The sequence below is a fragment of the Mercenaria mercenaria genome, chromosome 12 (assembly GCF_021730395.1).
Source record: "Mercenaria mercenaria strain notata chromosome 12, MADL_Memer_1, whole genome shotgun sequence".
Lineage (NCBI taxonomy): Eukaryota > Metazoa > Mollusca > Bivalvia > Venerida > Veneridae > Mercenaria > Mercenaria mercenaria.
In genome coordinates this window covers 13,978,025-14,004,611 of record NC_069372.1, presented here as the reverse complement: position 1 = coordinate 14,004,611, position 26,587 = coordinate 13,978,025, and the positions used below count along the sequence as shown (strand labels likewise).

Genomic DNA, 26,587 nt, shown 5'->3' with positions numbered 1-26,587 from the left:
TCCCGTCGTCGTAACCAATAGCGCTATAGCGGAATTAGTGAATTATGACTTCAAAATATAGATATTTATAATCGCGACAGTTTACTTGGAGTAAAGCGTTACAAATGCTTTTCGATTTTCATCGTAAAACGTAGTAAAAACAGCAAATTCTCATGTGTTTCCGTAACATATAGTTTGTCAGTAATTAAGTTTTAAAGCCTTCTTAAGAAATATAGCATTTATTTCCAGATATCTAAAAAAATAAATTTTTTGTTGTTGTCAAACGATCTGGAGGCCAGTCCCTTTAATGGTTAAAATGTTATTTAAAAATCGCCGCGTAGCATCGACGCCGAAGGTTCACCACAGAAAAGGTAATCCCTATGTTATAAATACGTGGAGAAGAGATATTGACCTGTGCAAAAATTATCACAATATCGCAACTTGCGTACAATTAGTTGGACTACCGGACACCAAGCCTGTCCTACACAGGGATTTTCTGGACATCTAATGATCAGTTTTATGAGTTATATATTTTTCTGTTAAAATGTTATATTATAATTTAGATAATAAGTTATTTACTGAAATCTGATCAATATTTGTGTTTAAAACCCTTTTGCTCAAAGTTACAATCATGTTTAAAAGCGTTCCATTGTTGTTGTACAAATATTGATAAATACAAGTTTCAAAGATGATGTAAAGATAAAGTATTGCGTTACCGGACAGCTAGACCCTTTGTAAAATGGCAATGCATCCGTTTATAGACCTACACACATAACCCAGAGTTCAGTCACCTAGGTATTCTTTCAACAGTTACTGGAGTGTCTAGTAAGTTAATCTTTTTATTGTAAGCATTGCTCTTATGCATGGTTTTGACATCGTTTTGTGCTGTACATATGTCACAATTTAGTGCAATGTATAAATTGGATACAACCCTTATGGTTGACTCAACCAAAAGAACGTTAGTTTTTTTAGTTTGAGGGTAGTACTAGATACACAAAACACAGTCTCGGGTAACATAAACTTTCATTTTCATAAAATAATTTCATCTGAGATGGGTATTATGAGGAATTTTGTATCGTGGTATGTTATGATACGACATCACAGTATCGCCATATGTATAATATTATTATCTAAAAAGTGATGATTCAGATGAACTCCAAGGTAGAGCTGTATATGTTTCTGTTTGCCTGTCTGCAATACCAGCACCATAACGTGGAGTGCTAGTAAGATTATCAAATATACACGAAGAAACACATTCGTGAGCAAGCTACATGAGACATTATTAATATCATAATTGTTCACTACAGGCAGGTATATCCGAATAATTGAGTAATGCATTTGCAGTATCAGTCAATGACACACTGATGTCAGAATATGTAGATGGAGCAAAAATAATTGTTATGGGATTTATTATATAAATTACTCTTTTCTTTTCTTTTTTACCAAAAATGAACATGCTCTTCTTTGGACTGCCATATTCATGATATTGCTGACAGCACAATGTATACGATGTACACTGGTTTGCAGAAGGTTGGTGGTTCTCTCCAAGTGCCCACCCTTTTGATCAAAATCCCCTTCATTTTGATTATCCATCAATTGCCATAAATAAATGATAAGTTGGTTTAAATAACAATAAACATGAACATGTATAAGGGCAGAGTCCCATAAAAAATTACCATTTATATGCAGAAATGTTTAATGAATTTATTATGATTATTTTGTGCATATTTTAGACTTTGGATGTTAATTCTGATTTTAACCGAGGTGGAAAGGTGAGCAATTGGAAGTTGTTCAAAGGTAAATCCACTACACAAATAGATAGAGTGGATACTTCAGACTCGGCCGACAAGAACCAACAACCTCAGCTGTCTGTTCCATTGGTAGAGGCACTCTTTATGCCAGACTTTCCTGTCAAAACCCAGGACACAGATTTTGATGTACATTTTCAATCTCCTTTCTACTTGTTAAACTAAGTCTTGTGTTTGACGTAAGATACATTTCATAGCTAATCTGTAAATGAATGATGAATTCAGGATTTGAAATATCATTTCAAATGTTGCAAATTTTAAACTGTAACTTAGGTAAATGCTTCCTGTTATAATTGCGCAAAGAAATTTAGTTGAAAATCATTTATCTCACTGCTGGTAAAAGTATCAGTTCAGTTTGAGTACAGGTTATTATAAATAAAGAGCTAAGCATCACTGTATAATTAACAATTTGACTAGCTGCCAATTTAAACAGTAGCAAACATTGTTCTTAATGCTAAAAGAAAGAATATAGAACTCTGAGTTTTTAAAGGATTTATCATCTTTTCTTATTCGTGCTGTTGCAAATACCTAGCCAAATAAAGTTTGTTATTTGATTTAAGACTATAACCTGTCCTTATTGTGAAATGTCTAAAATTTAAGCAGTAAATTTAGAAATGTATTCGTTGTAATCAGTTCTTGTAAAGCTTTTGATGAGAAGCATTTCTTTCTATGATCGATTTACATGAATAAATGGACATTTCTGCATGTTAAGTTGGAAGACAAAATCAATTTTACTATCAGTATTATTTCTATGTTTGCATTCAAGTTTAATGTTGTTTCTGCATTTGACAGATTATAGATATTATAGCAAAGGGGGCATATGGTAATGTGGTGAAAGTGAGAAGAGAAGATGACAAACAGTATTATGCTATGAAGGTAAATTAAATAATCTCAAGTTGTTCAAACTTACAGTCGCTGTGAACCCATAAAGGAAAACATTCACTTAGCCTCATTAACAGCCTTGTGCTCTACCTACTTACTACTGCAGACAGTTTCAGTAAGGAAAATTTCAGAACTCTTAAATTAGTTGCCTGTAACAGGTGTTTTTGTCAATGTTCAAAACAGTATATACTGTGGTTTATGAAAGTAGTTTGGATTCAGTAGGTGTGTCTTTAGTGCATTCAGTTGTGAACCCTGAAATGTCAGTTGATTTCAGAGCAAATTTAAAGCCCTTTTTTGTCCCAAAAGCTCTTTTTGTCAAAGTTTGTAGCTTACATAAACTCCTACTTTTTTCGTCAAATTTCCTAATTTTTTCCTACAACGTTTTTGCCACATTTATTCCTATTTTTCTCCTACTTTTTTGTAATGGCTGGCTGGAAAGCCTGATGTACGGTATAGTAAGGTATTAATTTTGAGGTCTTCAAGCTTCAGTAGGTTTGCTTTAAAGTATGTTAATTGCTGATTTTCTTGTGTGACAGGTGCTAGATAAGAAACAGATTATAGTTGAAAGTGCAATACAACAGTGTAAAGATGAAGCAGCTATTCAGGTTTGTTCTTTCTACAAGTTTTTCTCATTTACATACTTGTACTGGGTGTTTCACATACTACTGTAAGGTGTGTCGCATACCTGTACTGAGTGTTTGACATACTAGTGTAAGGTGTGTCACATACCTGTACTGAGTGTTTCACATACCTGTACTGAATGTTTCACATACTAGTGTAAGGTGTGTCACATACCTGTACTGAGTGTTTCACATACCTGTACTGAATGTTTCACATACTAGTGTAAGGTGTGTCACATACCTGTACTGAGTGTTTCACATACTAGTGTAAGGTGTGTCACATACCTGTACTGAGTGTTTCACATACTAGTGTAAGGTGTGTCACATACCTGTACTGAGTGTTTCACATACTAGTGTAAGGTGTATCACATACCTGTACTGAGTGTGTCACATACCTGTACTGGATGTATAACATAATAGTATTAGGTATGTCACATACCTGTACTAGGCATTTCTCATATAAGTGTAAAGTGTGTCACATACCTGTTACAGTATTAGTTGTATCACAACCTCTACTAGGTGTGTCACATACCTATACCAGATGTATAAGGTAAAGGCAATTGGTAATAATGTTTTTGATTAATAAACTTGTCTTGGAAATAGTTACAGATAGTGTGAAATAACATACAACACAGGAACTGGAAAGCCAGTCACATCTTGTAAGCTTACTATGACTAACTCTTAAGATCACTTTTTCAGTAAACTTACAAAACATTACAGGTGGTGAGAGTTAAAAACTTTTAGCAGGGTTCGACACTAACTTATTTTAACTGGGTGCCCAAAGGAATCTCTACTTTTTGAATCTGGGGGTCCTCCTCAGACTTTGGGATCCCTCTTAATGTGATATATAAAAACAGTGGCAACAGGTTTTTAAGACCATTTATTGGGAGTTTTGGTTTACATTAAATCTAGCATCAGCTCGTTTGCCGTATTTGTAACATATAAGTGTCACCGATGTCGAGATTGGCTTTATTAAGCCGACATAGGCTCACGAAATCTGTGTGCGGCCTCCCAGATTTTGTAATGTAATGCACATTTCTAAACAGGTAAGTTAGTTTTAGAAGGCATACTGGATAGTTTTTTCACCCTGTGAAGTTCCAGGTATAGAGCTCTTAGCTTTAAACTTAGAAACATTATTTTTGTGACTTTCTGAAGCATTGTGGGTTTTTTCACTGTTTGAATTCTCAAGTTGACACATCTCCTGCTGGATATGGGTGCTCTGACTCGTATACTGAGCATACACTTCATTTCCTATTTTGCTTTGTCATATTGAAGCCAGTCAAATTGTTTTAACCAACCCTCTAAAAATCCATGATCACGTTTTTCTTAGTCAAACGTCCTCTGTGTCTAAAGTCTTTCTTCAAATGTTTAATTTTTTTACTGGTGGTGGTGAGGCACCACTCACATACCGTCACTTAGCTGCAAAATGTTTGGTTTCAATGTCAAAAAAAATCGCGAATACTTGAGACAAGTTTAATATCGTGTAGATGCTTTACATATATATTTTTAACTGTTATTAGCAAAATAACTTACAATATTTTTCAAACAGGTATTTATCTTTATTTTTATTTATGATTGGCCTAGATAAATAGGTATCCAGGAGGAATCCCCAGCTTTTAGAGGTGGGTGTTCCCCCTCAAAATTTGGGATCCGCGGGCCCCCAGGACACTGTTAGTGTCGAACCCTGAAAAGGTGTGAGTGCTTCTTTATTTAAATGCACTGAGACCTCCTTAGTTAACTTGATTTTGATGTTTTGGGAAAATATGATAATTATTTGAACAGAATTATTTGAAAAACAAATTACCAGGTGATTATGTTAACTATTATATTTCAGTCCATACTCGGAGATCATCCATTTGTAGTGAAGTGTCATGAATACTGGCAGTCTAGAAAGCATTTATACATAGGTTTGTATCTTTTAGTTTTTTAGCTCACCTGTCACATAGTGACAAGGTGAGCTTTTGTGATCACCCTTCGTCCGTGCGTCAACAATTTCGTGTCTGCACGATAGTGGTTTCGTTTATGATTTTATTTTAACCAAACTTGCACACAACTTGCATCACCATAAGATCTCGGTTCCTTTCTTGAACTGGCCAGATCCCATAATGGGTTCCAGAGTTATGGCCCCTGAAAGGGCCAGAATTAGCTATTTTGACCTTGTCTGCATAATAGCAGCTTCATTTATGATTTGATTTTAACCAAACTTGCACACAACTTGTATCACTATAAGATCTTGGTTCCTTTCTTGAACTGGCTAGATTCCAGTATGGGTTCAAGAGTTATGGCCCCTGAAAAGGCCAGAATTAGCTATTTTGACCTTGTCTGCACAATAGCAGCTTCATTTATGATTTGAATTTAATCAAACTTGCACAGAACTTGTGTTGCCATAAGACCTCAGCTCCTTTGTTGAAGCGGCCAGCTCCCTTAATGGGTTCCAGAGTTATGGCCCCTGAAAGGGCCAAAATTAGCTATTTTGACCTTGTCTGCACAATAGCAACTTCATTTATGATTTGATTTTAACCAAACTTGCACACAACTTGTATCACCACAAAATCTTGGTTCCTTTCTTGAACTGGCCAGATTCCATCATGGGTTCCAGAGTTATGGCCCCTTAAAGGTCCAAAATTGGCTATTTTGGCTTTTGCAGCCATATGGAGTCTTCATTTATAGTTTTATTTGATACAAACTTTCAAAATATCTTCAACAATAATAAATCTTGGATTCCATAGGTTCCAGATTTATTTTATATCTGATTACCTCCCCTGATTGTAGTCAAAATGGATTTATATCAGTAAGTACTTATAGGACTTATTTGAAATTTCATTATTGTCACTACTTGGACTGAGCCAATCAGGGTAGATAACTATGGACTGATTTTATGTCAAATTACCTCCCTTTATTTCAAATTTAAAAGGGTATATCTCCATAACTAATGAAGATACTGACCTGAAATTTCATTTATGTCAACAGATTTATTTGGCAGATCCTTCTTTTGTTCACTTACAATAATTTTCTTTTTAATTACTTCCCTTTTACGTTACTATAAATAGCTTATTTTTAGTAATTTTTTATTATTGGCCGTAGGGAAAAATCGAGACCACTTTTCTGTGGTACAACATGGATGGTACCTCCAATTTTTAGGTGTATTTTGACATATCTGTACCTTGTAAGAATTTTTTTTTCTTTTTTGTTAAATTTCTTTCCTTTGTTGTTCCTGTCCTTTGGACTTAGATATTTTTTCTGAGGACCTCTTGTCCTCAAGTGCAATGATAACAGGTGAGCGATATAGGGCCATCATGGCCCTCTTGTCTTGTTTTCTTTCATGGAAAACTATTGTAGAATGCATGTTTTAAAACTCATTGGAGGCTATATGATTGTAGCAATAAGGTACTTTTATGAATGTCTAATGCACCAGCTTAAAGATCCATTTTAATTAAGACTTACTGTGTTTTATTACCCTGGGTTGAAAAGAGGCCCTGCCCCGGGGGGTCTCAAGTTTTACATAGACTTATATAGGAAAAAACTTTAAAAATCTTCTTGTCTGAAACTGCAAGTCCTAGGCTTTTGATGTTTGGTGTGTTGCATAAATGCCTTGTGGTCCTCTACCAAAAATTTTCAAATTATTACCCTGGGGTGAAAAGAGGCCCTGCCCCGGGGGGTCTCAAGTTTTACAAAGACTTATATAGGAAAAAACTTTAAAACTTTTATTGTCTGAAACTGCAAGGCCTAGGCTTTTGATATTTGGTGTGTTGCATTGCCTTGTGGTCCTCTACCAAAATTATTCAAATTATGCCCCTTGGGTGAAAAGAGGTCCTGCCCTGGGTGTCCCAAGTTTAACATAGACTTATATAGGAAAAAAAATCTTCTTGTCTGAAAGTTCAAGGCGTAGGCCTTTGATATTTGGTATGTAGCATTGCCTAGTGGATCTCTAACACAATTGTTCAAATTATGCCCCTGGGGTGAAAAGAGGCCCAGCCTTGGGGGTCACTTGTTGTTATATGAGTTATATAGGAAAAAATACTTCAAAAATTATCAGATCATATTTCCTAGACTGTTTAATTATAATTACCTGATGGCCCCAAGTGATTAGGGGTCACCTTACTGTGACCTTGACCTGCTGACCTGCTTTCTTGTTTTTTAAGATACAGCCTTTAAATTTGGATGACATGTACAGTTTTGCACACTGAACTTAAAACTGACTTTCAGTGACCATGAATGTGACCTACTGACTTACTTTCTTAATATTTTAGCATCAGTTTGCCATTTGAAACATGTGGCTCATATTACTCAGGTGAGCGATCCAGGGTCATCATGACCCTCTTGTTTTAACTTCAGAATATTCTGAGAAAAAAGATTCATAGAATAGAAAAGCTAGAGAATAAACAGAATAGTTTTGAAAATACGGTAACTCAGGACTGTGAAAACTGTATTATAGTTGTTTTATCTGAACGACTTTTATGAAGTTCATTTATGGAAGCAGTGGGTCAGTGTGAGAAAGCTTCAGTCATAAAAAATAAGTACAACTATTTGAATAATAGTTCTACAATGATCATTGAGTTACATATGATATGGTAATAAAGTCTAAAAATAACACAGCATATTTTCACAATGTATCATGATTATGTATCAGGGTATGAGGTCATAAAACTGTGTTTGGAAACCAGTCTCAAATATCCAGCATCTGATTGGTTGATTCTGGGCACTGTTTTAAAACTGACCAATGGCAAGACAGCATTCTGGCACCAGTCTCCAAGCTATTGTTTTATAACTTTTGATCCTTTTTTAACCTTCAACCTGCTAAATTTCTAAAATGGACTGGTCCATCATTCAATTTAGGCAGTACCTGTAACCACTTATTATTCAAAGGGGTGTTCACTGAAAATTTACTGACTGAATAGCGAACAGTGTAGACCATGATCAGCCTGCACGGATATGCAGGCTGATCTTGGTCTGCACTGGTCGCAAAGGCAGAATTTTCTGCCGCCAGCAGGTTAAAGGTTATTGACCCCTACTCTTTATATTATTATGTATTTTATGTTACAGTGTTAGAATACATTCCATATGGGGACATGTTTACATTGTGGACATTTCATGGGTATTTTCCAGAAAAAGTTGTTAAAATATATGTAGCTGAGCTAGCTATGGTTTTAGGTGAGTACCTTTGTCTCAGTATGCATGCCGGTCAATAGTTGAAACTGTATCCCAAGGTCCAAAGGACTGATTTGGACACCAGGCAATAGTTTTTACTATTGACTGGCAAGCCTTTCATTAAATGTTTCTTCGCATGACATTGTTAATACAGATTCACAGATTTCATTTCTTCAAGTTTTGACTTTAGCCCAGCGAACTGGTTTTGAACTATAGACCGGTCAATAGCACAAACTATGGACCATACTGAGCTTGAGCTATTGACTGGTGATTTATATAAGGAGTCATGTAATGAATTGTATTGTTGTGATTTAATACTTTCTAAATTTCCCTTCAATGAGTTAAGTACTGAGTGTTTGGTAAGTGCTTAAGAAAAATTGCTTTAATGCAGAGTTTTGTAAACTGTAGAATTGGAAATATATATTTTTGGGTTTTTAGAGTAATTTTGAAGTATTTTACATAGGAAAGTTTAATATGTACATTAAAAAATTGTTTATACATGTGCTGTGAAATGTGTGACAAAATGCAAAACCTGGACATCATTTAATTTTCCAGATTACTTACACAAATCAGGGGTTATATACAGGGATATGAAGGTAAGTGATCTGTATATTTAAGAAATAATAAGTTCCCAAACGTGGTTTATCGTAGAATAACCCGTGTTTTGAGTTCTTATGCGCAAGAATATATCACGAAGGCCGTAGGCCTGAGTGATATATTGTTTCGCATAAGAACGAAAAACTCGGGTTATTCTACAATAAATCACACTTGGGAACGTGTTATTTCGATTCTTACACGACATACTAGTATCAACAGTGTTAGAAAAAATGGTAACTACATTTTACGACCGTGCTACGCACCTGTATGGGATGACGTCATTGCACGCGTGTGAATGTATCACGAAGGCCGTAGGCCTGAGTGATATATTGTTTCGCATAAGAACGAAAAACTCGGGTTATTCTACGATAAATCACACTTGGGAACGTGTTATTTCGATTCTAACACGACATACTAGTATCAACAGTGTTAGAAAAAATGGTAACTACATTTTACGACCGTGCTACGCACCTGGATGGGATGACGTCATTGAACGCATGTGGGTTATTGCGGAATAACCAGAGGTAGATTTTGCTCTACATGTATGTAGGTTATTTGCTGGTCGTGTTAGAATTAAAAATGACAGTTTATTAATTTTAATTTTAAGTACTTGTGAGATAATCATCCCTATTGAATTCTAAGTGACTAGAAGTGACAAGAACATTTTCTTATTCTTTAAGTTTATAAAAGCACATACAGTTGAATTCGATATCTCCAAGGGATCGAGCATTTTACTTCGAGATAACCAAAATTCGACTAACAATGATATTCTGTGCTCGTGTTTTCAGGATGGGACTTGAAAATGTCTTCGAGATAGCCAGAATTTTGAGATATGGAGTTTCATCAATATATGTAACAATATTGGTCAGCAGCTACTAGCTGAACAGTCTGATAAACACTTCACTGTGGACGGTCATTAGAACTTTTTAGCTCACCTGTCACAAAGTGACAAGGTGAGCTTTTGTGATCACCCGTCGTCCGTCCGTCCGTGCGTCCGTCCGTCAACAATTTCTTGTCTGCACGATAGTGGTTTCATTTATGATTTTATTTTAACCAAACTTGCACACAACTTGTATCACCATAAGATCACGGTTCCTTTCTTGAACTGGCCAGATCCCATTATGGGTTCCAGAGTTATGGCCCCTGAAAGGGCCAAAATTGGCTATTTTGACCTTGTCTGCACAATAGCAGCTTTATTTATGATTTGATTTTTACCAAACTGGCACACAACTTGTATCACCATAAGATCTTGGTTCCTTTCTTGAACTGGCCGGATTCCTTAATGGGTTCCAGAGTTATGGCCCCTGAAAGGGCCAGAATTAGCTATTTTGACCTTGTCTGCACAATAGCAGCTTCATTTATGATTTTATTTTAACCAAACTGGCACACAACTTGTATCACCATAAGATCTCGGTTCCTTTCTTGAACTGGCCAGATTCCATTATGGGTACCAGAGTGATGGCCCCTGAAACGGCCAGAATTAGCTATTTTGACCTTGTCTGCACAATAGCAGCTTCATTTATGATTTCAATTTAATCAAACTTGCACAAAACTTGTGTCACCATAAGATCTCGGTTCCTTTCTTGAACCGGCCAGATCCCATAATGGGTTCCAGAGTTATGGCCCCTGAAAGGGCCAAAATTAGCTATTTTGACCTTGTCTGCACAATAGCAGCTTTATTTATGATTTAATTTTTACCAAACTGGCACACAACTTGTATCACCATAAGATCTCGGTTCCTTTCTTGAACCGGCCAGATCCCATAATGGGTCCCAGAGTTATGGCCCCTGAAAGGGCCAAAATTAGCTATTTTGACCTTGTCTGCACAATAGCAGCTTCATTTATGATTTGATTTTAACCAAACTTGCACACAACTTGTATCACCACAAGATCTTGCTTCCTTTCTTCAACTGGCCATATTCCATCCAGTTATGGCCCCTTAAAGGTCCAAAATTGGCTATTTTGGCTTTTGCAGCCATATAGAGACTTCATTTATGGTTTTATTTGATACAAACTTCCAAAATATCTTCAACAACAATAAATCTTGGATTCCATGACAAATCAGATCCAATCATAGGTTCCAGAGTTATTTTATATCTGATTACCTCCCCTGATTGGAATCAAAATGGATTTATATCAGTAAGTACTTACAGGACTTATTTGAAATTTCATTATTGTCACTACTTGGACTGAGCCAATCAGGGTAGATAACTATGGACTGATTTTATGTCAAATTACCTCCCTTTATTTCAAATTAAAATTGTTATATCTCCATAACTACTGAAGATACTGATCTGAAATTTCATTTATGTCAACAGATTTATTTGGCAGATCCTTCTTTTGTCCACTTACAATATTTTTTTTTTTAATTACTTCCCTTTTACGTTACTATAAATAGCTTATTTTTAGTAATTTTTTATTATTGACCGTAGGGAAAACACGAGACCAGTTTTCTGTGGTACAACATGGATGGTACCTCCAATTTTTAGGTGTATTTTAACATATCTATACCTTGTAAGATTTTTTTTTCTTTTTGGTTAAATTTCTTCCCTTTGTTGTTCCTGTCCTTTGGGCTTAGATATTTTTTCTGAGGATCTTCTTGTCCTCAAGTGCAATGATAACAGGTGAGCGATATAGGGCCATCATGGCCCTCTTGTATAAATTCTTTGTCTAATTTGTATAGAAGCAAAATAATAACTGTGTGAAACAATGATTTTATTTGTCTTGGCTATTGAAAATACATATATCCTTTTCAGATGGAAAACTTACTATTTGATATGAATGGTGAGTAACTATTTGAAGTTCTATTTTTAGCTCACCTGAGCCAAAGGCTCATGGTGAGCTTTTGTGACCGCTCAATGTCCGTCGTGTGTCCGTCAACATTTTCTAAAAAAATCTTCTTCTTGAAAACCACTGGGCAGAATTACACCAAACTTCACAGGAATGATCCTTGGGTGGCCCCCCTTTCAAAATTGTTCAAAGAATTGAATTCCATGCAGAACTCTGGTTGCCATGGCAACCGAAAGGAAAAACTTTAAAAATCTTCTTGTCCAAAACCGCAGGGCCTAGGGCTTTGATATCTGGTGTGTAGCATCATCTAGTGGTCCTCTACCAAAATTGTTAAAATTATTCCCCTAAGGTCAAATATGGCCCCGCCCCGGGGGTCACATGGTTTATATAGACTTATATAGGGAAAACTTTGAAAATCTTCTTGTCCAAAACCACAGGGCCTAGGGCTTTGATATCTGGTGTGTAGCATCATCTAGTGGTCCTCTATCAAAATTGTTCAAATTATTCCCCTAGGGTCAAATATGGCCCCGCCCCGGGGGTCACATGGTTTATATAGACTTATATAGGGAAAACTTTGAAAATCTTCTTGTACAAAACCACATGGCCTAGGGCTTTGATATTTGGTATGTAGCATCATCTAGTGGTCCTCTACCAAGATTGTTCAAATTATCCCCCTAGGGTCAAATATGGCCTTGCCCCGGAGGTCCCTTTTACATAGACTTATATAGGAAAAAAAGTTTAAAAACCTTCTTCTCTGAAACCACAACACTTAGACCTTTGATATTTGGTTTGTAGCATTGTCCTATGGTCCTCGACCAAAATTGTTCAAATTGTACCCCTGGGGTGAAAAGAGGCCCTGACCTGGGGGTCCCAAGTTTTATATAGACTTATATAGGAAAAAACTTTAAAAATCTTGTTGTCTGAAACCATATGACCTAGGCTTTTGATATTTGGTATGATGCATTGTCTAGTAGTCCTCTACCAAAATTGTTCAAATTATGCCCCTGGGGTTAAAAGAGGCCGCCCTGGGGTTACTTAGTTATCATGTGAGTTATATAGGAAAAAATACTTAAAAAATCATCTGATCCTATTTCCAAGACTGTTTAATTATAATTACCTGATGACCCCAAGTAATATGATGTCACTTGACTGTGACCTTGACCTACTGACCTACTTTTCTGTTTTTTAAGATACAGCCTTGAAATTTTGATGACATACACAGTTTTGCACATCAATCGTAAAACTGAATTTCATTAACCATGAATATGACCTACTGACTTTCTTAATATTTTATCATCAGTTTGACATTTGAAACATGTAGCTCATATTACTCAGGTGAGCGATCCAGGGTCATCATGACCCTCTTGTTTTAACAATGCATTCAGTTTATTTGAGTGTGTGTGGCAGGGGAAAGATAAAAGTCATGGTTCAAGTATATGACTTTATGTGAAGGCGCAAAAACATGTGACAAATTGTCTGAACAATAGTCCGACCATGAAATTCTAATTATTTTACCTTGTCAATGGCAAAAATGAATTACAATTAAAAAGGGATTCCGAAGTGAAATATGACATTTTACAACAATTTTTAGGTGTTTCCTAAACTGGCATACATAGGGTAGGTATGGTTTAATAGCAAAATAATGAAAATTGCGCTTTTACTGGTAAATTGTCAAACTAAGAAATAATTTATCTGTTTTAAGGATCTTCATTTTTCATCCACTATTCCACCTGTGTATCCCTACTATATTTATGAGTATGGCAATATTATCATAACCAGAGAGGATGGTACGCTTGAGCATTAAGACAGGAGTGAATAAAAAGAAGTACAAAGTAGCAGTTAATGTAGAACTTATGATTTTCATTTCTTTTATTGGTGAGGCATCAATTTGTAGCTGTTTCTGTGTATTGTAATTAACATGGTTTTTATTTGCACAGGTCATCTACAGCTAACAGATTTTGGTTTGGCTAAGTGGTTATCTAGAGGAGAGAAAACTAGAACAGTATGTGGCACACTGCAATATATGGGTAGGTAGAGTATTTATATTTTTACTGATCGTATGTATTCTTTATCATTTCATTGTGGTTATTTTAGTATGGAAAACTTGGGTCATGATTGTCTCGGCATCACTCTGTCCATCAATGCCTTTTTAGCAGCATTTCAGTAAATGACTCGTAGTCTTTAGCCCATCAGTGTTTTTAGTTCACCTGAACATTAAGAGCTTTTAGGATCATTGGATGTTCATTGTCCTTCGTACATTTGCCCATCCATCTGTTGTCTGCAATTTCTTTAAAGAACATTTCATCCTAGCCTAATTCAGACAAACTTTCTAGGAATGATCCTTGGGTGTCTCCTGTGAGATTCCTTCAAATATAGGTCATCCATGCAGAATCCTGAATTCTGGTTGTCATGGCAACTAAAAGGGAAAACCTCTAAATCTCATCCTCAGAAACCACTGTCCTGATTTTGAAATAATTTCACAAAGATATGTTCCTTAGGCGACCCGCTTTAATAATGGTCACCAGGGAGCAGGCTACTTCTCCATATATGGCTGTTTGGAAAAATTCTTTTCTGAAACCACCTTCCGGATTTCAAAATAATTTCAAAGCAATGTTTGACAGGTGTCACTCTACAAAATTCCTTCAGATCATTCTGTTTTGTCAGGGAGTGAGGCTAGTTTTTGCCATATGGCTATATGGAAAACCTCCTCTGAAACCGCAAGCCAATTTCAAAATAATTTCACAGCAGTGTTCAGAACTTCCTTAGGTGACCCTCATCCAAATTCCTTCAAGCCATTCTGTTTTGCAAAAGTATGGCTGTTAGGGGATGAAGCTAGTTTTCCCTATATAACTCTATAGAAAACTTCGAAAATCTCCTCTGAAACTTTTGGCCCAATTTCAAAATAATTTCACAGGCATATTCCTTGGATGACTTTCTACGGATTTCCTTCAGGTTATTGTGAGCTGTTAAAAAACATGGCCACAAGGACCGGGCTAGTTTTCTCCATATGGGTATATTGATACATTGAAAATCTCAGTAATCGCTGGCCCAATTCCCAAATAATTTTACAGAAATGTTACATGGGGACCCTCTAAAAAATGTTTGAACCCAGTTGTAAAGCTGAGATGAGCAAGCTAGGGCCATCATGACTTTTTGTGCCCCCCCATGATGGTGGGGGCATATAGATTGCTCTTGTCGTGCGTGCGTCGACGTCCGAAGTTCGTGACACGCTAGCTCAAAAGTATTTGATATAAATATGAAACCTTGCATGAGTTTATTCAATGATATGAACTGCGCACCTTTTTTTTCGTTGGCTTGCCCCTAATTTAGAGTTAAGGCCCCTGAATGCGAAAATGCAATTTTCACCTTGTACACGTCCTACTCAAAAGTAATTTGATATAGATTGTCATGAACACCATAGGTATATCTTAATCATGATATGAACTGCGAAACCTCCTATTTTCACTGGTCCGTCCCTATTTCTAGAGTTATGCCCTGAAATAGTCAAAAATGCACATTTTCACCTGTGATACGCCAGCAAAAGTGTTTGATATAAATTGATGAACCTTGTTGTGAGTCTTTATCATGATATGAACTTGCGCACCTCCTATTTTCATTGGGTCCGCTCCCTATTTCTAGAGTTATGGCCCTGAAATAGTCAAAAATGCACGTTTTCACCTGTTGACACGCCTAGCTCAAAGTATTTGATATAAATTGATGAAACCTTGCTGAATCTTTACATGATATGAACTTGCGCACCTCCTATTTTTCGTCTGGGTCCGCCCTTTTCCAGAGTTGTGGCCCCTGAATAGTCAAAAATGCACATTTTCACCTAAATATGTGCTCACTCAAACAGTATTTAATGTAAATTCATGAAACCTTGCTTGAGTCTTTATCATAATAGTGACCTTGCACACTTGGCATTCTTTCTTGAGAATTTAGCGTTTATTACAGAGTTATGGCCTTGAAATAGCTAAAATAGTGGATTTTTGTTGTGATGCTCATAGCTCAAAAAGTATATGGTATAGAATAATAATCATTTCATAGATTTTTTTTGAGGCTTTTACCCTAAGACTGCAAACATTTGAATGATTCCCCTTATTTGTGACAAATGTACAGTGGGGGCACACCCTGTGTCCTACAGACACATTGTTCTTTTGATGTCATATTATGATCACTGTATAGATGTCTGCAACAACTCAATTGTTTATGAGGGCCCTCTGTAGCCAAGTGGTTAAGGTCCCTGACATTAATTCATTTAACCCTAACCACTGTAGGTTCAAGACCTCACTTAAGGTAGTTCTGCACGTTTGATAAACCGGAAGTGATGGCGTAACGTCATTTATACGGAAAATGTAGAATAAAGCCTGGATTCGGCGTAAGAAAATGAAAATCATTTTATGAATAAATGGCAACCTGTGAGTAAATGTATTACCTTGGCACTGCTGCTATCTTTCTAAAGTTAAATTATGATATTAAAACATCTGACACGCTAAAATGATTCAAAATAATGTCTTGAAATTAGCGTGAAATGTGCGGTTCACTTTAATCATGGTCAAATATCTCGAAAATAAGCACACGGACCTATACATGTTATTTCACCAATTTATAGGCCATATGTTTATTTACAACTGTGAGAAGTTTCATTAAAATCTACCTTGTAGAACAATTTCTATTTGCGAAAACGTAATGAAAGTTATGACTTTCCCATAGACTCCCATTATGAAAAATTGCATGAGGTCCAAATTTTTCAAATCAGTCTGGCAAAAAATCAAGCACACGACCCTATCTTTTTTATTTGCTGAATTTTCTAAGTATATTCTGAAGTTTTGAAAAATTTAATCAAATTCTACATTGTAGAAAAATTATTGATCCAAACGTGCAGAACTACCTTAAGGTGTATAATTCTTTCATGTGAGGAGACCATCAAGCTGACTTACAGAATGTTGGTGAATCAACCCAGGTGCTGCGTGTGCCTGAAATAATGTCCTTTGTGGCACCTAGGGTCTTCTCCATCAGCAAAAGGTGGACAGTCATCATATGACCCAAAGTTGTGTGAGAGGAACTTTAAACCAAACTAAACAAGCCTTTTTTCGCCGCATAAAACATTAGTGGAGCAGGAATGACTTTGGACACTATTCCTATGCAAAGTGTTGTACAGAACATTTGTCCCACCATGAACACTGACTGTAGCCAAGTCGGTATTTGTTTGTTTGATATGGTATATGTTATGTTCATGATTTTGTAAAAATTAATTATAGGCATATTCTTTTAGTACTTTGCAATCATGACTTGTTTTATTTTATTTTTCCAGCACCAGAAGTATTAGCTGTCTATCCATACGGTCATACTGCTGATTGGTGGTCTCTGGGTATACTTATGTATGCCATGCTGGTTGGAAAGGTATGTATGTTGTGGATTCTGGGTATACTCATGTATGCCATGCTGGTTGGAAAGGTATGTATGTTGTGGTCTCTGGGTATACTCACATGTTGACAAAATTACCCCACCCACTTTATTTTTAATGGAAAAAAAACGTATTTAAATCTACAAAAAAAATTCTGATGTTAAGATTTTAAAAATATTTTGCAGCTTTAATGACACACAAAATATGCTTCAAAATGGAAAGAAAAAAAGTTGGGGTCACCGTGCATCTAAGAGATTTATTTAGAAAAAAACCTTCAAAACCTAATGAATTTTGATATTTTTAGTTCTTTTTGTTTTAATTTATATTTCCTAGGTAATATAAAGTGCTATGTTGAAAACTTCCATTTCAATTGTAGCTTATCATTATATATATCAGTCAGAAAAATATCAGTACCAAACCTGATCTACTTTAATAGATATTTGAAATTACTGAACCCTACCCCATTGTAAATCTTACATCAATTTTAGGCAAAATAAAGGTGAAAAAAAAAATTGCAACAAATAGAATCGGATTGGTTAAATGGTATATAATTAGCCATATTTTAATAATTTAGCATTAATTTTTGGTAAAAAATTTGTTAGAAAGAAATATTCGAAGAAACATTTTTCAAAATGGCGGATATCCTGAAAAAAAAACGCTCGTACATCCTTAAGACCACAAAATCATCTTTGAAATATTTAGATGATAATTCTTCTGTCCTTGGAGAATATGTAAAGAAGTTGTGTCTTTTTGTGATAATGTTCTTATTTTAGTAAGTATTCTTTAGAAGAGAAAAAATACATGAACAGTGTAAAAATATATTGTATTTGCTGCTATAAATGGGGTCAAAGACCATATAGAGATGGCCAAGCAAATGTATTTGTCCAAATTGAGTATTTTATATGTTTTACTGTTTTCAGTATTCTGTTGACAGAACAAAAGGCTATATAGAGAAAGCCAAGCTAATGCATTTGTCCAGATTGTGTTTTGTATATTTATTCAATGTCAGTATGACATTGACTGGGCCAAAGACCATATAGAGATGGCCAAACTAATGCATTTGTCCAAATGGTATAACTGTTTTCAGTATCATGTTGACGGGCGAAAGACCATATAGAGATGGCCAAGCTAATGAACTTATCCAAGTGGTATATTGACTGTATAATTATCTATTCACTGTTTTCAGTATCCTGTTGACAAGGCCAAAGACCATACAGAGATCACCAAGCTCATGCATTTATCCAAATTGTATGTTGTATATCTTTTCACTGTGTTCAGTATCCTGTTGACAGGGCCAAAGACCATATAGAGATCGCCAAGCTAATGCATTTATCCAAATTATATATTGTATATCTATTTACTGTTTTCAGTATCCTGTTGACGTGGCCAAAGACCATATAGAGATCAGCAAGCTCATGCATTATCCAAATTCTATATTGTATATCTATTTACTGTTTTCAGTATCCTGTTGACGGGGCCAAAGACCATATAGAAATGGCAAAATTAGTGCTAGATTCTGACTACCTCTGTCCAAACTGTGTGTCCGATGATGCTCAAGATATTGTAAATAAAGTAAGAAATTTATACTGAAATATTTAGAAGATCCATTTGAAGGAAATATATAATTAATTTCTCTGTTTTGACTGCCTTGATTTACTATCTCTTTCCAACTCATCACAACAGTATCAAACACTGCAGTCTGAGGAATCAATCAAGCAGACTTACAAAAGCTGAATGATTCTACCCATGTGTCTATCTGTATCACAAAAATTGCTTGTAAACTTTGCTGCTAGTGTTACTATAAATCAAACAAGGAAGATTACTTCCTCTGATTCGGCTGCATCATTTTAAATGGAACTTACATTCATGGAAATTTTTAAGACTTTTTGCCAGTTTTAGTCATAAAACGGATGTTTTAGTTTCTGAAATAATATTAATAGGTGAATAAAAAGTGGATCTAAGACTGCTACACACCTTCCATGACAGGGAGCAGTTCACATTCATTTTATTAACATTTCTTAATTATGTCTCCCAACACACAGTGGTGTGGGAGACATATTGATTTACTCCAGTCTGTGTGTGTGTCTGTCTGTCTGTCTGTCACAAAGCTTGTCCGCACTCTTAAGTCGAACATTTTTCATCCGATCTTCACCAAACTTGAACAAAATGTGTTTGACCATAAGACCACGGCCAAGTTCGATAACTAGCCAAATCCACCCAGGCACTTGAATTATGGCCCTTGAATTACTGATTGGATTCAATCATCTAGGCCACGATTGGATCCACTCATCTAGCCCATCCATACAAACAAGGCAGTTGTGGGGCCATGATTGGATCCACTTGTCTAGCCCATCCATACAAACAAGGCAGTTGTGGGGCCATGATTGGATCCACTTGTCTAGCCCATCCATACAAACAAGGCAGTTGTGGGGCCATGATTGGATCCACTAATCTAGCCCATCCATACAAACAAGGCAGTTGTGGGGCCATGATTGGATCCACTCGACTAGCCCATCCATACAAACAAGGCAGTTGTGGGGCCATGATTGGATCCACTCGACTAGCCCATCCATACAAACAAGGCAGTTGTGGGGCCATGATTGGATCCACTCGATTAGCCCATCCATACAAACAAGGCAGTTGTGGGAGACATGCGCTTTTCTCAAAAGCATCTCTAGTTTAATCATTACAGTAACTGCAGAACCAAGGTAACTATTTCTCAGAAAAAAAATGAAGACTTGCTTTAACAATTGAAAATTATGTTAACTCATGCAATGTTTTTGTTTCAGTTATTAATGAAAAGTCCCCAGAAACGTCTAGTTGATTTGTACTCTCTACAAAATATGAGACTGTTTAGATATCTCAACTTCACTGAGTTAATAGAGAAAAAGGTTAGTAGGATCTCTACAAAATATGAAACTGTTTAGATATCTCAACTTCACTGTCAGAGTTAATAGTGAAAAAGGTTAGTAGGATCTCTACAAAATATGAAACTGTTTAGATATCTCAACTTTACTGTCAGAGTTAATAGTGAAAATATGAGACTGTTTAGATATCTCAACTTCACTAAGTTAATAGAGAAAAAGGTTAGTAAGATCTCTACAAAATATGAGACTGTTTAGATCTCTCAACTTTACTGAGTTAATAGAGAAAAAGGTTAGTGGGATCTCTACAAAATATGAGACTGTTTAGATATCTCAACTTTACTGAGTTAATAGAGAAAAAGGTTAGTTGGATCTCTACAAAATATGAGACTGTTTAGATATCTTAACTTCACTGAGTTAATGGAGAAAAAAGTTAGTAGGATCTCTACAAAATATGAGACTGTTTAGATATCTCAACTTCACTGAGTTAATGGAGAAAAAGGTTAGTAGGATCTCTACAAAATATGAAACTGTTTAGATATCTCAACTTTACTGTCAGAGTTAATAGAGAAAAGGGTTAGTAGGATCTCTACAAAATATGAGACTGTTTAGATATCTCAACTTTACTGAGTTAATAGAGAAAAAGGTTAGTAGGATCTCTACAAAATTATGAGAATGTTTAGATATCTCAACTTCACTGAGTTAATGGAGAAAAGGGTTAGTAGGATCTCTACAAACTATGAGACTGTTTAGATATCTCAACTTCACTGAGTTAATAGAGAAAAAGATTAGTAGGATCTCTACAAATTATGAGATTGTTTAAATATCTCAACTTTACTGAGTAAATAGAGAAAACATTTAGTAGGATCTCTACAAAATATGAGATTGTTTAGATATCTCAACTTCACTGAGTTAATGGAGAAAAAGGATAGTAGGATCTCTACAAAATATGAGATTGTTTAGATATCTCAACTTCACTGAGTTAATAGAGAAAAAGGTTAGTAGGATCTCTACAATATATGAGACTGTTTAGATATCTCAACTTTACTGAGTTAATAGAGAAAATATGAGACTGTTTAGATATCTCAACTTTACTGAGTTAATAGAGAAAAGGGTTAGTAGGATCTCTACAAAATATGAAACTGTTTAGATATCTCAACTTTACTGAGTTAATAGAGAAAATATGAGACTGTTTAGATATCTCAACTTCACTAAGTTAATAGAGAAAAAGGTTAGTAGGATCTCTACAAAATATGAGATTATTTAGATATCTCACATTTCACAGTGTTGATGGAGAAAAAGGTTAGTAGGACATACATTGTTGCCTAGGAATGATCTTGATAAGCATTGCATTAAGTAGAAATGTGTCATTTGCAGTATAACACTTTAATTCAGTAATAAATACCAGGCCATCAACACCAATGTTTGGTCTTATAAAATCTTATCACAGATATGTCAGTTTGTATTTATTATTATTATACCTCACATAAATGTCCAATGCAAATTTCCCATTAGTTTAACTTGAATAATATATCATATTCCCCAGGGATTTTATATCACATGCGCAAAATCGTTATTTTCAATTTCTGCGCAGGTGATATGATCCATAATTTCATATCACATGCGCAACAGCGTTATTTTGTTTTTCTGCGCATGTGATATTATTGTTTCATATCGCCCGTTGAGAGATTGATACTTTCGCATTGATTATTTTCTTTTTTATGCTACGTGCAAAATATTTCGAAAACAATTTTTCATCAAATATTGAATCGAAACTACAACAATAAGTTTGGAAATGATCTAACTAAGAAAATGAGTACTTACACTTATATGTTCATTTAGAAAAAAAGAAAGTTATCGCCGTTTTTCGAATGCTACTGTTTGACGCAATGTTGAAATATCAGAATAAATATAGGGGTCAGCGATATGTAAACGTCTCGACTAAATCTATCAAAAAAGTCTTATTACAGCAAAGTCGCCACAAATTATGAGTCCTAACAAGTAAAGACTCTTTAATTCTGTCTTCATTATTTGGTTAGTAATTACTTTTTAATGTTAAATAAATTATTATGTTGATTTTCCAGTAAATGCTTTGACCCTTATAAGCTTTCGGTATAATAAAATAAATATTGCGCCTCGGTCAATATTCATATATCTCGCGGTGAACATTTTTCATATCACCCTCTCAGAAATGCAATATTTATATAATACAGTTAATTAGACAAATAAAAACAAGGTCTAAGAAATTATTAATCAGTGAAGAAAAAGTAATTCTTAATTAATTCTTAATTCTGATGAACATGTAATTTCAGATTAATCCAAACACCATAGTTCCTCCAGACTTTTTCCCAATGACAGGTGTAAGTTACAGCTATGCTCCAGGATCTACCCATTCCAATGACAGCTTTCATGATGTGAGTTATTTACATTAAACCCTTTTTATTTTGTGCCCCCCCCCCCCTCCGCCATTTTTTTGTTGGGATACTGATAACTGTGCTTCATTCCATCAAATTTGTGTTGTGAATCTCAGGTATTTGACCTAGAGCCATCAAACAGCACAGGGTTGTTATTCAGCATGTGAAGATGTGCATCTGTGGTTTCGTTTAGGATTTATCTCAGCCACACCAGAGTTAAGACCCTTGAGTTGGTAACAACTGTTTGTAAAGGACCAACACGTTTGTGTCACAAGTATCTTAAAAAGTATTTGATCTAGGGTCATGAAACATTACAGGATTGTTATTCAGCATGTGAAGTTGTGAACCTAGGGTTTTATTTGGGATTTCACTTAGCCAGACCAGAGTTATGACCCTTGACTTAGTCAAAAATATGCAGAAAGGGTTATAAAGTCTGTCACAGGTATCTCAAAATGTATTTGACATGGAGTCACGAAACTGTAGAAATACTGTTCAGCATGTGAAGTTGTTTACCTTGGGTTTTGTTTGGGACTGAAACTATCTGCCCATTCAAAAAAAGTTTTTTGTACTCTTTCAGATTCGTTTATCTTGTGTTTCTTGATGATGTTTTATGTTTAAATACACCTCTCCCCAAACCCTGTTGACTCGAAAACCCAGTCCAAGATAATGTAAAGTTTTCTTAGTCTTGCATTGTCAGCAAGTAACATATGCCTGTCCAGTGGCAGGAAGTGGGGGCACTAGTGCCATGTGTCCTTGTTATTTTTTATCATTTCTGGCTTTGTTTCATTTGTACAATAGACAGAGGTAAAAATGATAACAAAGCAGATATTTCCTAGGCGTTAGGGGTATATTAAGTTTTGGATAGAAGTCTAATTGTTGGATCTTTAGGTCATTGCTGATCCTTCATTATATAATAGCTTATTATAAGACAGAAGTTTCAAGGAATAAAACTATTGATATTATAAGATAAGACTAGATTGTTTGCTGGTATACACAAGATTTACAGCCAATATACTTCACTAGTTATGTAATTTCTTAGTAAATTAATGCAAGCTTTTGTTTTCTAAGTCTTTATTTTCGTGGAGTACTTTCGAATACTGGTAGGTTGTTAGTCTACATTTCACTTTCATTTTCTTCTTGCAGTTTGACTGTGTATGGAACTTACCTAATGGAACAGACAAACCAGTTTATGTTTGATGTTGAACATCGCATTAGTTTTTAGCTCACATGTCACAAAGTGACAGTGTGAGCTTTTGTGATCGCGCAGCGTCCGTCGTCCGTGCGTCCGTGCGTAAACTTTTGCTTGTGACCACTCTAGAGGTCACATTTTTCATGGGATCTTTATGAAAGTTGGTCAGAGTGTTCATCTTGATGATATCTAGGTCAAGTTCGAAACTGGGTCAACTGCGGTCAAAAACTAGGTCAGTAGGTCTAAAAATAGAAAAACCTTGTGACCTCTCTAGAGGCCATATTTTTCAAAAGATCTTCATGAAAATTGGTCAAAATGTTTACCTTGATGATATCTAGGTCAAGTTCGAAACTGGGTCACGTGCCGTCAAAAAGTAGGTCAGTAGGTCAAATAATAGAAAAACCTTGTGACCTCTCTAGAGGCCATATTTTTCATTGGATCTGTATGAAAGTTGGTCTGAATGTTCATCTTGATGATATCTAGGTCAAGTTCGAAACTGGGTCAGCTGCGGTTAAAAACTAGGTCATTAGGTCTAAAAATAGAAAAACCTTGTGACCTCTCTAGAGGCCATACTTTTGAATGGATCTTCATGAAAATTAGTCTGAATGTTCACCTTGATGATATCTAGGTCAAGTTTGAAACTGGGTCACGTGCCATCAGAAACTAGGTCAGTAGGTCAAATAATAAAAAAACCTTGTGACCTCTCTAGAAGCCATATTTTTCATGGGATCTGTATGAAGATTAGTCTGAATGTTCATCTTGATGATATCTAGGTCAAGTTCGAAACTGGGTCAACTGTGGTTAAAAACTAGGTCAGTAGGTCTAAAAATAGAAAAACCTTGTGACCTCTCTAGATGCCATATTTTTCACAAGATCTTCATGAAAATTGGTCTGAATGTTCATCTTGATGATATCTAGGTCAAGTTCGAAACAGGGTCATGTGCCGTCAGAAACTAGGTCAGTAGGTCAAATAATAGAAAAACCTTGTGACCTCTCTAGAGGCCATATTTTTCATGGGATCTGTATGAAAGTTGGTCTGAATGTTCATCTTGATGATATCTAGGTCAAGTTCAAAACTTGATTAGCTGCGGTCAAAAACTAGGTCATTAGGTCTAAAAATAGAAAAAACCTTGTGACCTCTCTGGAGGCTATACTTTTGAATGGATCTTCATAAAAATTGGTCAGAATGTTCATCTTAATGATATCTAGGTCAAGTTTGAAATTGGGTCACGTGCCATCAATAACTAGGTCAGTAGGTCAAATAATGAAAAAACCTTGTGACCTCTCTAGAGGCCATATTTTTCATGGGATCTGTATGAAAGTTGGTCAGAATGTTCATCTTGATGATATCTAGGTCAGGTTCAAAACTGGGTCACATGAGGTCAAAAACTGGGTCACTATGTCAAATAATAGAAAAAAATGACGTCATACTCAGTTCAAAACTGGGTCATGTTGGGACAGGTGAGCGATTCAGGACCATCATGGTCCTCTTGTTTATCTCACATTTTTGTCTCACCTACAAAGGGGCATAATCCTGCTGTCCATATAGATACACCTATATGAATCTGTAATGCTGAGAGCCCTGGCTGTTTACACGTATGGGAACAATGAATATTATATATGCACCTCTGTTGATCAGATCGTCTTTTAGTATGAAGATATTGTGTGTATATTGTGTCCTGCTCCAAATTCCAGACAAAGGATACCTGTGTGTTGGATTTAAAAAAGAAAGAAAAAAAGTTGTACATAATGTACATAGTGTGAGAAAACCCATGGCATCACAGTGATATCAGTTACACCAGAGCCTGTCTTCATTAATATTTAAAATCTGAAATTCAGACCTTAACAATGCTGAACTTCCTTTTTACTCTGTCATTGATATATTAGAATAGATTGTAGTCTGCAGCTATAAACAGTTTGATCAAATTCCATTTATGTAAATTTCCTAAAAACAGCTGTGGCAGATTGAATACTGTAAAATCATTTAGTTTAGTGGGCACAAATTTCAGTGGTTTTGGCAAAATGAAAAAAATATTTTTGGTGATTTAAATTAGTGGATTTCGACTTTTGAACACAAAATGAATGAGAAGTTTACTTCCTGGATTGACTCGACCACAAAATCCATGAAAATTAGTCCCCAAACAATATGAGTGACTTTGCAGTAATTGTTGTTCTTAAGTTAAAATTTCAGACTTTAAATGTTGCTGAATATGAGTTCAGAGGAGTATGAAGAGTGTAGGAAAACCATGACATCATTCATTCAAGAGGAGGAAACATTGGCTATGTTGTTACATATCGAATAAACTGCGTAAACCTTGATAATTAATGCTTGAGATACATTTATTAAGCAGTCAGTCAAGGCAGCCACACAGTCAAGGCAGACACACAGTCTGGCTCTTTTAAGGCAGGTGATTGCTTAATACAAGTTGAAATTAGAACAGAATTCAATATAAAATATCATTTAGGCATTTTAACTGACTGGCTGTTAAAGGCAAGTAGCTGCTTAAATCAGGATGTGACTGCTAAGGCTTGTTCGGCTATATACGTTTGTTGCAGTAAATATACAGTTAATTATTTTGTATGTCAGTGGAAATGATATTTACTGCAAGCACTTGTTGTTGTTAAAGTACACAAAACACATGCTGGTATAAGGCAGTTCATGTTTTGATTTCCAGAAATGCGTGCACTTGTTATATGGCATGCTGTTGATATAGCAGTTTTGACTAGGAAGAAAAAAGTTTAAATATGTTGGGATTTATTTATGATCTGAAAATAGTAAAAGAAAATACTAGTAATTGAGCCGCACCATGAGAAAACCAACATAGTGCATTTGCGACCAACATGGATCAAGACCAGCCTGCGCAGTCTGGTCAGGATCCATGCTGTTCA

The 26,587-nt window shown here is 35.6% G+C and overlaps 1 protein-coding gene across 1 annotated transcript in view; it reads left to right on the top strand.

Annotated features, from left to right (window-relative positions):
• The window catches only part of LOC123533921 (ribosomal protein S6 kinase-related protein-like), a 27,706-nt gene extending 1,119 nt beyond the window's left edge, over positions 1-26,587 (top strand). The window contains exons 2-14 of the mRNA XM_053519263.1: positions 1,713-1,916; positions 2,580-2,663; positions 3,206-3,274; positions 5,124-5,196; positions 8,333-8,440; positions 8,993-9,033; positions 11,791-11,818; positions 13,762-13,851; positions 17,139-17,227; positions 18,693-18,803; positions 20,021-20,122; positions 22,408-22,509; positions 23,653-26,587. Coding sequence (XP_053375238.1) covers positions 1,713-1,916; positions 2,580-2,663; positions 3,206-3,274; positions 5,124-5,196; positions 8,333-8,440; positions 8,993-9,033; positions 11,791-11,818; positions 13,762-13,851; positions 17,139-17,227; positions 18,693-18,803; positions 20,021-20,122; positions 22,408-22,509; positions 23,653-23,706 — 1,155 coding nt within the window. The 3' untranslated portion in view covers positions 23,707-26,587. The remainder of the gene's footprint in view (positions 1-1,712; positions 1,917-2,579; positions 2,664-3,205; positions 3,275-5,123; positions 5,197-8,332; positions 8,441-8,992; positions 9,034-11,790; positions 11,819-13,761; positions 13,852-17,138; positions 17,228-18,692; positions 18,804-20,020; positions 20,123-22,407; positions 22,510-23,652) is intronic.